Source organism: Leptonotus elevatus, chromosome 7, assembly GCF_054856555.1.
Source record: "Leptonotus elevatus isolate MCC_2025b chromosome 7, RoL_Lele_1.0, whole genome shotgun sequence".
In the NCBI taxonomy this organism is placed as follows: domain Eukaryota; kingdom Metazoa; phylum Chordata; class Actinopteri; order Syngnathiformes; family Syngnathidae; genus Leptonotus; species Leptonotus elevatus.
This window is the reverse complement of record NC_141245.1, coordinates 1,488,893-1,500,867: the sequence shown is the minus strand read 5'-3', so window position 1 is coordinate 1,500,867 and position 11,975 is coordinate 1,488,893. Positions and strand designations below refer to the sequence as shown.

At 40.4% G+C, this 11,975-nt stretch overlaps 1 protein-coding gene across 1 annotated transcript; it reads right to left on the bottom strand.

Annotated features, from left to right (window-relative positions):
- Nucleotides 1-9,072: 9,072 nt before the first annotated feature.
- LOC147170349 (protein FAM200A-like) lies at nt 9,073-10,937 on the bottom strand. Its single transcript, XM_086080664.1, has one exon. It carries the CDS (start codon nt 10,935-10,937, stop codon nt 9,078-9,080), a length of 1,860 nt encoding a protein of 619 aa, XP_085936790.1. The 3' UTR covers nt 9,073-9,077.
- Between the last annotated feature and the right edge of the window lie 1,038 nt (nt 10,938-11,975).

Below are 11,975 nucleotides of genomic sequence, written 5' to 3'. Positions count from 1 at the left end.
AGGCATAAAAATCTCACCTAAATTAACTGATTTAATTAATTTAAACTTTACTCCACTTCTGGATAGCATTTATAGTGACTTGGAGCGCTGGAATAATCTTCCTATTTCTCTAATAGGACGAATAGCCACTATTAAAATGAAAGTTTTACCCAAAATAAACTATTTTTTCTCAATGATTCCATTTAAACCTACGGCTAACTGGTTCCAGTTGTTGGACTCAGCCGTTACAAAATTTTACTGGAATAAAAAAAAAGCAAAGATTAGTCTATCTACTCTTCAGAAAAATAAAGACAAAGGAGGTCTAGAGGCACCTAATTTTATGCACTACTATATAGCCAACCAGCTACAATATATTATTTTATGGGCACAACCCAATAGAGATACTAACTGTTGGCTGGAACTAGAACAGAAGGATTTTAATAACCTCAGACTCCTAGATTTACTCTTTATTACAACATCGATTAAGCGACATAACTGCTTTAAAAATCCAATGATTTCCGCCACCCTGACTGCCTGGTGGAAGGCACTAGAAATGACAAAAGCCCAAGTGGAGCCCTGCGGGCTTTCTCCCCTATGGCATAACCCCGACTTTCAAATTAACAACCAATCGTTTTATTTGAATGTGTGGGAGCAGAAAGGAATTACACATCTCCACCATCTCTTCTCAGATAATATGTTTATATCATATACATCCTTGCTCCAAAAATACAAAATAAAAAACGGAAACTTTTTACATTATTTGCAAGTTAAAAGTATGATAAAGAAACAAATTCCAACACTTCAGGGTACGCTCCAACCGCCTGTTTTAGCTAAAGATATTACCAAGCTTTCTCCGACAACAACAAAAAAACTCAAAAATATATAAGTTACTTTCATATACTGATAAAACGTCTTTACCCATCTCAAAATGGGAAACAGACTTGTCTATAGCTCCGGAATCTGACTTTTGGATTCAAGTTTGTGAAAACGTTTTTAAAATGACAAAAGACACAAATTTACAACTTATCCAATATAAAATTATTCACAGAACATACATTACTCAATATATGATGAAGAAAATGGGACTCTCAGATTCCAACATTTGTCTCCAGTGTTTACAAAACACTACAGACACTTATTTTCATGCTTTATGGTTATGTACTCCGGTTATGTGTTTCTGGACTAAAGTCTTAGAAAAACTTTCCGCTGTCTTGGACTGTAGGATACCGTTCTCTCCAAACTTGTGTTTGCTAGGTGACTTAACAACAACTGACTTACCACATAAACAATTTCAATCTATACTTGTAGCCCTTACTATCGCAAAAAAAAAAATTCTTGTTAACTGGAAAAATAAACAAACTCTGAATATCGACCAATGGTCTAACCTCCTCATAAATCACATTTTAATGGAAAAAATATCTGCCTCAAATAAAAACCAAATGTCAAAATTTAAAGAAACATGGTCTACGTATATAGAATTTTTTAACCTAAACCTGGTTACTTAATTCTGCCTGTTAGCGAGAGCCACAGCAGCGTGATAACTTGCATTGATGTTTCTGTAATTGGCAATTTGTAACTAATGGTTGTGTTTTTATAGTCAGGAACCCGGCTGCTGCCAGCGGGATCGAGCGGATTCGCCTCCGATGGGCACCAGGGGTTGATATTCGGATTCACGGCATGCCAGTGGGTTAATTCTGTGGGTGCTGTCCCCCCTGGCTGGGCGTGCGCGGGTCTGCCCCTATGTTGGCTGCTGGGTGGCGGCTGTGTCTTGGCCGTTCCCTGGGTCTCTTGGGGGGTGCTGCGTTGCGGGGCTTTCCCTGGTGTCTGGGGCGGCGCCGTTCCGGCGCGGTCCGTCGCTCCGGGCCCGGCGACGCGGTTCAGGGCCTGTGGGCCGCCGGGGTGCCCGGTGGTTCCCTCTCCCCTCCCCTTTCCTCCCCCTTGCTGCCTCTCCCTCCTCGCCTCTCCCCGCCCGTCCTCCGCCTCCCTGTCCCTTCTCCCTCGTCGCCCTTCCTTCTTGGGGGGTCGTGGGGGGTGCGGGGGTTGGGGGCCGGTGGGGTGCCTGGCGGGCCTGCAGTATCCCGTACTGCTGCGTTGGGTCGGGGGCGCGGGCCGTGTTGGGGTGGGGGGCGCTCCTGCTCCTGGGTTTGCTCTCTGGCCGGTGGCCCTGGCGGGGCCCGGGGGTCGTCCTTTGGCGCTGCCGCGGCCTGGGGGGCCCTGAGGTGTTGCGCTTGCTCTGTTCCGGCGGGGGTCGACGGCTCCCCTCTTTGGTGGAGATTTTCATGCATGCCAGATCCACCACACCAGCATCTACCGAAACTCAGACACAATCTTTTTCCTCCTCAGGTCATTGAATCGGTGGAGGCTGGTGTCTGTGGATCTCACTCGGCTTCGTCTGTCCTTCCTTCCTTTCCTCAGTCTCTCCTTCGGTCTCTTGAGGTCTCCCTGATTTTTTTATTTTTTGGATTTTTTGGAATCTAGATGTTTCTTGGGTTGGGGAAGAATTCTGATGGGTGGCCCAGTGGGTGGTGTCTGGTCGTTGCGGGATTTCACCTTCCTTGGTTTTCTTTGGTCCCCTCGGGTCTCCTGACGGCGGTGTTCGGTTTAGGTGAACGGTATGGGATTTTTTCTAATAGGTTTTTGGTGAGCTAACAAATACACACGCACGCACGCACACACGCACATACACATACTCACCCACACACACACAAAAAAAAAAATATATATATATATATATATATATAAAAAATAAAGAGCAATGATGATGACATTTCCGAATGAACAATACTGAGCTCTTAGAAAGAAAAAAAGAAAATGCTTGTTTTAAGCCTCACAGTACTTAAAACTGGCCGTTAACACTCAATGCCAAGACTGCTTGATCAAATAAGATAATTAAGTAATACGTATCTTAAAATAAGCAGAATGATCTAGTCTGACAATCTTATTTTAAGTAAAAATAACTTGTCAGAGCAAAATAAGCAAATTTAGGTTAAATTTAAGAAATTATATCTTACTTAAGATTTGCAAGTGTTTCCTGGAAGTGTGGAATGACTAACTTTAATGTGTCTTTCATATAAGGCTAATTAGGAAATGGAAACAAATCTAAGTAGTATTTGATCACCTTATCATCTACAAATCAGATGAAGGTTGTGAGTGTGAGTGTCTTCTAGAGGTCCTTTCCAGTTAATTTTAAATTGAACTTATCTTTTAGTGTTATAGTTTAGTAAATATGGTTCACACCTGGACACCATTATTGTTTGTTTTCTGTCTTTCTACTGACATCATGGTTATCAATTATTTGTTGAGTTTGACCAAAGAATGCAAAGAGCATGGGAAAATCTAACATATTCTGTTTTTTTCAATACAGGTACCTATTCAACAAATCACATGACTTTGTGATGATGACAGCAATGATTATTCCACTGAAATCAAGTGTCACAATTCTGCAACAGTTGATAGCTAATGTTAGGTTCAATTGTCTTAAGGGAGTGACTAATATTCTATTCAATGTAAGCTGTCCATGCCATTTATTCTGAGTCCTAATCATCCTTTGTTTAGAGGGGAAGTCAACCCAAACATTTTCATGACAATAGTATGTTCTATCCGCCCCCACTAGTCTAAACGCGGCATTCTATTATTAATGCGTTTGTGGAATATGAATTAAGCAGCAAAATCCCCCAGTTTTTATCCATCAAAGGAGGTGGCTATTTTTCCACTTGCTATTGACCTACGCTGCATTTGAGGTGCAAAGTCGGATTTATCCCACTCTGTTTGTCCCAGTTCTGACCTTAAAGCGTTCAAAAAACATGTGTAAACAAAGATGGCTGATTCTGATACATTGTTGTTTTGGTTAATGCAGTCATTCCAAATCATGTTGAGTTACGTGAACCCATGTCAAATAGCTAAATTTAAAGCAGCAATAAATAAATATCTGTTTAAAAATCTTGTAAATTTTGTTTTGCCATTCACAGCCTGTCTCTCCATGGGGTCATCATTGTCGAGTGACGTCAGATTCAAGCAGGTTGGTGAATTTGTTTTTTTATTTTTTATTTCTGACTTAACGACTCCGACCTCCGAGTTCAAAGGGGCGTTGCAGTGCACACTCCCTGGTATGAAGTCGGGAGAGTCCAACTTCCGACTTTCCATGAATGCAGCATTATACCTGTTGTCTGTAGCTGAGCTGTGATTTTGGTTGTTGCCTGAGCAACTTTGAATATTTCTGTTGACAAGTGACAAAATGACCGCCCCCGGAGATGGACAAAACAGGTGGATTTTGCTTCTTAACTCATATTTCACAAACGTAATATTAATCAGAAATCCGCATTTACACTAGTGGGGGTACGTACATACAACATTAATGAAAATAAAGAAAATCTTTGGGTTGACTTTAAATCTCATAGCTGGATGGACATTTTACACAAAGTTTTTCATGGAGCAGTTAACGTTCTCACTGTAAAAACACAGGATCTAAATATTAGATAGAAACACTTATTTCAACTAGTGAAATTATTGGTCCATGCAGCAAGATACAGTGGAACTTCAGAGTTGGAACTCATACAATTCGGACTTCAACCAAAAATTAAGTTTGAACTCATTTTCGGAGTTCTAACACCCAAGCAAAGCAAGCTAAGCCGAACATACCTTGAAAACGGGTAGCAGAGTGAAGCCAAGCAAAGCCGAGCAATGCCGAATGCTCACGTTGCGGTAGTTGAGACAATGCACTGCTCATTTTCCAATCAGATCGTAAATACTCCCGGAGGTGCTCCATACGCGAGTGCATTTAGATTTTTTTCACCACAATTTTCTTCGCCATAGGCCCTGTTGAGGGTCTTCTGCCCAGATTTAGTTAGAACTGTTTTGATTTAGTTATAACTGTTTTAGTTTAGTCATAACTGTTTTAATTTCCTTAGTAAAGCTTGGTGAGTGTTTGAATAATGTCTCCAGGTGACGGAATGTCTGAAGGGCCTCCTCTATTTTCACAACAATGGGCCATTTGTCTTTGGTTGAAGTCAATGTGTTAGTGTGATTTCTTTGTAAGTCTTATCTTATGCTAGGTGACGTCAGGTCCACATCAAAAGACCATTTGGCAATGTGTATTGAATAAATGTCTGTAAAAGACTGAAGTGGGGGGGGGGGGGGGTCCCGCCCTTCTAGATAGTATAAGAATGTTGTAAGTGTCAGCATTCTTGGCACTTATGATGAGAAGCAGCCATTTGTCTGTCATTCATGAGTGACCGGAATATTCTGTAAAATAAATCCTTCGAAGGAACTGTTCACCAATCTCCAGTCTGTATTCAGAAAATCAACATTCTCTCTACCCGGAAAAAAATGAACACGCGAAGAAAAGATATATTTCTTCAACAGATGGTGACCCGGAACGTGATTTTCGGGTTGAGGTGTTGGTCAGAACATCAGGCGCCAAGTAATTTCAGGTAAGAGGACATTTATCCTCCTAGATTTTCTGTTGAGTACTCTGAGACCTGTTTTCACGTCATCGAATTTGTGACTAAATTGTATATGAGATCTAAGTGAACAGATATGAGTAAAGTCTAAAATACAAGGTTGTTTCGTTCCTTTACGGAATCCTAGAAACAAGAAGTCCTTGTTTTTGGATTTTACTAAGACATTAAATATACAAGGTGGTTTCGTTCTATTTTGGTTTCGTTCTATTTTAGAATCCTAGAAGCTGTTGAATCCTAGAAAGTGAAATCCATGTATACGGTGTAACGTTACGATGAATTGAGCGCAACTGAGTGAAGAGAAATAAGAGAATGAGAAGAGGTTTTGATAAATTCTGAGTAAAACACAAGGTAGTTTCATTCCATTATGGAATCCTAGAAATAATAAATCCTTGTTTTTCTGAGAAATTAAGGCTCGGACACTTTTGTTTGGGAATAAGCAAATATTTTTGAATAAGAAAAAAGGCCTATGGGTGTGGTACCACAATAAATGAAATGACATAATAAAAATAAAATAAATAATAATAATAAATAAATAAGGAAATAAGTAAATAAATAAAAACAAAATGAAGGTAGGGACAGTGTTTGGTTCGATTTTCGGCAAATACCAAACCATTCTGAATGAGTGTGCTTGGTGAGTAAATCAGGAATACATGTTTGTGCGCGTGTGTTGTTTGTGTGGTGAGTGTGTGTTTAAGTGAGAGAGAGAGAGAGAGGGAGCGAGATGGGAGGGGGAGCAGTATGCAAGGAGTGTGTGACAAAGCGCTAGGAGGGTGTGTGTGCGTGCTTGCGTGTGTGAGTGAGTGCAAGAAAGTGAGTGAGAGAAGGTGTGTGTGACTTTAAGGGACTATTATTTGTTATAAAATGAACAGGGACAATTGTATGATTATTAGTGTATAGTGCATACCTGTTACGTATGTGTGTGTGTGTGGGGGGGGTGCGTGTGTGTGTGTGTGTGTGTGTGTAGACAAAATTCAGCATCAAGTAATGTCAAAAGTGCTAGCTGAAGAGTATACGTTAAGTGCAATGTGTGTGATGCACACACAAGATCGTGTCTGTGTGTGTGTGTGTGCGCTTGTATGTGTCTCAAAGAGAAGATGGAGTGTGTGTGTTGCAGTCAGTACAGTGTGTGTATGTGTTTAAGAGAAACATAGAGAAAGAGAGAAAGAATTGTTCAATAAATGGATGAGAAGTGTTGCGAGAATGGATGGGTTTTTTTTGTCTTCAACTGTGTGTTTGGTGATATTTATGAGAGAGATGGAAAAAAGGCTTGTATTGGAGGAGCGGCGGCTCTAGAGTTGACTGTTAAAAAAAAAAAAGAAGAAAAAAAAGGGGGCTGAACTGGTGGATTGTCTCTAGGGGGAGGGGGAGGGAGAATGATAGGAAAGTTGTGTAAATGGCGCTGCGGGGCACGCGGCTACAGGCCTTTTGAATGAGTAAGTGGGAAACAGGTTGTACATTGTTCAGTTGCAGAATCAAGTAGCAGGGTTAAAGTGTCATGTCCAGAATCTTTCATGTGCCCACCCGAACCAGAGGAATCTTCCAAAGGCCCAGCTTTTCCTCATCGGCCTGTGGCTCGTTATTTCCACATCAAAAAGCCATTTGGCAATGTGTATTGAATAAATGTCTGTAAAAGTCTGAACTGGGGGGGGGGGGGGGGGTTGTGGTACCGCCCTTCTAGATAGTATAAGAATGTTGTAAGTGTCAGTGTTGTGATGAGAAGCAGCCATTTGTCTGTCATTCATGAGTGACTGGAATATTCTGTAAAATAAATCCTTCGAAGGAACTGTTCACCGATCTCCAGTCTGTATTCAGAAAATCAACATTCTCTCTACCCGGAGAAAAACGAACACGCGAAGAAAAGATACATTTCTTCAACAGCCCAAAGAAAGACAACAGTGCCAGTGGCAGCAAAGAAAAACATACAGTGCTACGAACGACAGGGGATTTAGAAAGGAGATTATCGAGCTGTTGTAACTACCGTGACTACTTCTGTAAATACTGGCACGAGGACCCCCCTTAGCTGTTGCCTGACGTTAAACAACGCACGCAAGGACCGCTTAGTAGTTTAGCAATATGCCCAATGTAAAATACACAAACTCAGCACTGAACTTAAGCTAGCATTAACATAGCATTTATCATCCACTGATGCCATCACACTACAACAAAAAAGGTAAGGTATTTTTTATTTTTTAAATACTGTACTGTAAATGTAAAAAAAAAACATAAATATAAATTAAAATAGGAATTTTCTGTTTTTGTAGCTTGGGAACGGATTAATTGCATTTACATTATATCCTATGAGAAAAAATGTTTCAGAGGTTGAACAATTCGGACTTTGAAGACTTCTTGCGAGCTGGGCTGATATCGCCGTCATTTAGAAATGTCAGGTTAGCCGCAAAGGCGCAAACACACCCCGCCTACGCTAAAACAAACTTCAAAATAAAGCTGACCAAATAATACATTGACACCAATGCAATAGCCTTGGTGGATTTTACTTTCAAGTTTGACTGCATGGTGGCGTGAACGCCAGCTTGACTACTTCCTTTTGACATTTTGGCTTGCATTATCGACATGACATATTTTCTACTACCATTATCATAATGCCACCCCGAAAGTATATTAAATAGCGAATTTAGGACGCTAAGAAACCGCAAGTTAATTAGGCCGTCATTGCACAATACGATACAAGTGTCCGGCGTTTGTGGCTAGTAGCTAACTGTTAGCGTTAGCATTGGGTGCCTGGCAGCAGTTGCTTGGCTCGCTTGCTTTCCTTATTGTGGACCTATGCTACTTTGTAATCCACTCTCCCTGTTTAAACGACGGGAATGTGCCTTAAATTGCACTTAGATGTATTTTTTTATTATTAAAAATAAATAAATAGAACTTTGCTTTCATTTATAGTTATTTTATAAAGCACAAGCTTAAAAAATAAATCAATAAATAAATCAAAATGTCCAATATGACCATTTGGATTTTAGGAACACAACTTCAAGTGCAATATAACATAACATATTTTTATTTTTTTTATCAATTTTATAAAATCAATTAAAACAAAGTTATATTCATCTAGTTCAGGGGTCCCCAACTAAACCGGCAAGAGGTCCAGTAACTCCATCAGCCTAGTAGACCAGGGTCCGAACATGCAAGAACATTCAGACGATAATTAATTTTTCTGTTATTTTATTAAATTGCAAACGTGCTGTTACATTGACAATAATACAACTTGTTAAACTTACTCTCTTTCATTCATTTTAGTGCAAATATATTTGAATGTACATCACAGTGTAACAAAAATGTATTGCGCATTAACTAACTCCTATTCTTATATTTGTATACTGCCTAGAAGTGCAATACGTGTGCTCTTGCACAAACCTTAACATTGTGATTAAGTATTTCACTTAAAGTGCAACAGGTGACATTAATGTGCCTCAAAAAGCATTTCACTTATCTAGTGCAAATCTGAACCTTTTGTTAACAGACCACAACAGTGGGTTGCAAATTATTCATGTTTAACATTCAATAAAATTAAAATAAATAAATAAAATAAATGTATTATTACCATTCAAAAAATAACTTAAGTAAGTGCAACTGCTTTCTGAACTTAAGAGTCACATAAACTGCAAAACACGCTTATTTAGCTCAGTGTGAGAAATTTGCATGAGCACTGGCAGCTAACCTCTTGAATCTGGGAAGGAATGCAGTCAAAGCTATTATCAGGCATACATGCACATGCTCATTGGTCAGCCGTGAGCGGTACTTATTCTTAATGATGTTAACAGTTGAGAAGGCTGACTCACAACTATAAGTAGAGCCAAACATTGTTAATGTGTACAATGCCATTTTGGTGAGAAAAGGGAACTTTGCCTTTGGCACAGTCTGGAGCCAAAACATGACAGGATCAGAGGATTCACTTTGCTCTCTTAACACTACATCAGCCTGCAGATCTAAAAGCTCCATTTGGAGGGACTGTGCATTTGCCCATTTATACACATGTGTGGCTTCTTTTGAAAAAATGACAACATTCTTAACTAAAAATGGATTTTTAACAAAGATCAAGAGCTGGTCTCCCAAAGTAAAGCCATCAAAACGAGCCTCAAAGTTTTCAATCAACTTTTGCATAAAGTCAGAATGAGCAATGACATCTACACCTTGAATCTCTTTCAATGAAGGAAAATGTGCACAGTCCTCCTCAAGATCCATTTTCAGAAGTTCCAGTTTCTTCTGAAAAGACTTGACAGCAGCCACCAGGTCACACACAGAATTGTCTTTTCCTTGAAGCTTCAAATTCAGGTAATTTATGTGTCCTGTGATGTCAACCAGAAAGGCAAGTGTATCCAAGTTACTTTCCTCCTCCAAAAAGTCTAAATACACCTGAGCCTTTGGACTCTTTTGTTGTGCCAGGAAATCTTTAATTTCATTCCTTATCTTCCAAAAACGTGCCAGAACTTTTCCTTTACTCAACCACCTGACATTGGAGTGCAGTAGTAGGTCATTGGCAGGTGCATCTACTTCTGCTAAGAATTCCCTCAGCAAACGATGCTGGTGAGATGATGAAGCCCTGAGAAAGTTAACTAGTTTGGTGATGGTGTTCATAGCATCTCCATATTGCTCTGACAGTGATGAGCAGAGGACAGCCATGTGGATAATGCAGTGATATGACAAGAGTTCTGGGTGGTCATGTTTCAGTCGAGTAACTGCACCCTTTTCTCGTCCCATCATGGATGGTGCCCCGTCAGTAGTGATAGAGACAACATTTTTTAGATTTATTCCCCTCTGTGTCAGCATTTCCTTTATGGCTAAATAGATGTCCTCTCCTCTTGTGTGTGTTTTCAAAGCTGTGATGCCTAAAATGTCCTCTACAAATGTTTTACTCTCTTCATAATAGAATCTGACATATACCAAAAGTTGTGCATTGTCACTCACGTCAGTTGATTCATCAGCAGCTAATGCGATGCATGAGGCACTTTGAATGGCGCTGTCGAGCTGGGACTGCACATCTTCGGATAGCAGCTCGGCTCTTCTTGTTGTAGTTGTGGATGATAGTGGATTCTGTCGGACCTTTTGTTTAAGCTGCTGTCCCTCTTTTCCCTCCAATAGCGTTTCTGCCATCGCCTCCATACACTCTTTGATCATTCCGGAGTCACTAAAAGGCGTTTTGTGCTTGCCCAAAATCCCCTGCACACGTAGTGAACACTCGTATGCTCGTTGTTGTGCTGTTAGCGTCTGTGCAATTACCCGTGTTGCACGCTCATACTGTCCTTTCAGTTCATGTAATTTCTGTGCTGATCCTGGCGGGTAATTTGCAACATAGGTTTTGTGTCTTGTCTCGTAATGCCACTTGATATTGGCGCTTTTAACAAGAGCAACAGACTCCGTGCATATAATACACACTGGCCTTGTAGCACTCGCTGCTGGCAAAATGAAAGCGTAAGCTTCAGTCCACTCATCTCTAAAGACTCGGTTTTCAGAGTCAACTTTTCTAACTTTAGACAGCGCCATAGTTCACCCACTTTCCCATAGTAAAGCCTGTCCCATGTAAATAAGAGCATGCTGCCGGTCAAAGGACCCCGGTTCAATCATAGCTGCCCTCGCGCGCGCCTATTCAAAAATGGCTTTTGTTAAGAATGAACGTATTATCGTACTTTAAAACAAAAAAGGCTTGGAGGTCCGGATAAAATGGTCTCGGGGTCCGGGTCCGGACCGCGGTCCGCCAGTCGGGGATCCCTGATCTAGTTGTTTGGGGGGATTCAGGCTTAATAAACATGATTGAACATGCCGAAATAAATAATAATAAATTCTCTTGAATTCTCAACACTACAAACACAAGATCCCCCCCCCCCCCCCTCCACACACACACACACACTCCAGAATGGGATAATAAGTCATTATGAACACGTCCGTTTCAACATAACAAAATAGTCGTGCTGAGTGATGACGAACTCAAATTTGTCCCACTGCTGCGAGCCAATAGTGGCACTGAGACCGGAGCGGTCCCACGTCTCAGCATGGGCTGAGTGCAAACGCAGATTTCACGAACGCCACTTCGATCAAAGTTTATGTCTACCATGCAGCTATTGTTCAATAATGTGCAACATGTCAAGTAATAATAACTATTATTAAATATAATTAACACAAACCACGGCAAAAAGAGTAAACAGACTCACCGCATCACCGTCACTATTCTCCTTCTGTGTCGGTCTCACATGACAAGTAGAGCAAAATCTGATTGGTTGGACTTTGGATGACTTAGATGGGCATCGATTGCTTCTCCTTAGATACCCGGAAGTTGCACTGAATTTTTACCACATAGGTTTTTTACGCCGGATTTTTGTCACGTTGAATTTTTTCACACTGAATTTGTTTTTGCAATAAATATTTTTTCCACTTGAATTTTTGACATGGTGTTTTATTGTTTTTTTTTTACATGTTGAATTTTGGTGCTGAAAAAATTCAGTGTTAGATATTCAAGGCGGAAAAAAATTCAGTTAAAAGTTCAACATGAGAAAAATTTTGGTGTAAAAATTCAAAGATGAAAAA

What these genes read in the sequence shown, in the direction of transcription:
- LOC147170349 (XM_086080664.1), bottom strand. Translation starts at nt 10,937, where the DNA reads ATGGCGCTGTCTAAAGTTAGAAAAGTTGACTCTGAAAACCGAGTCTTT.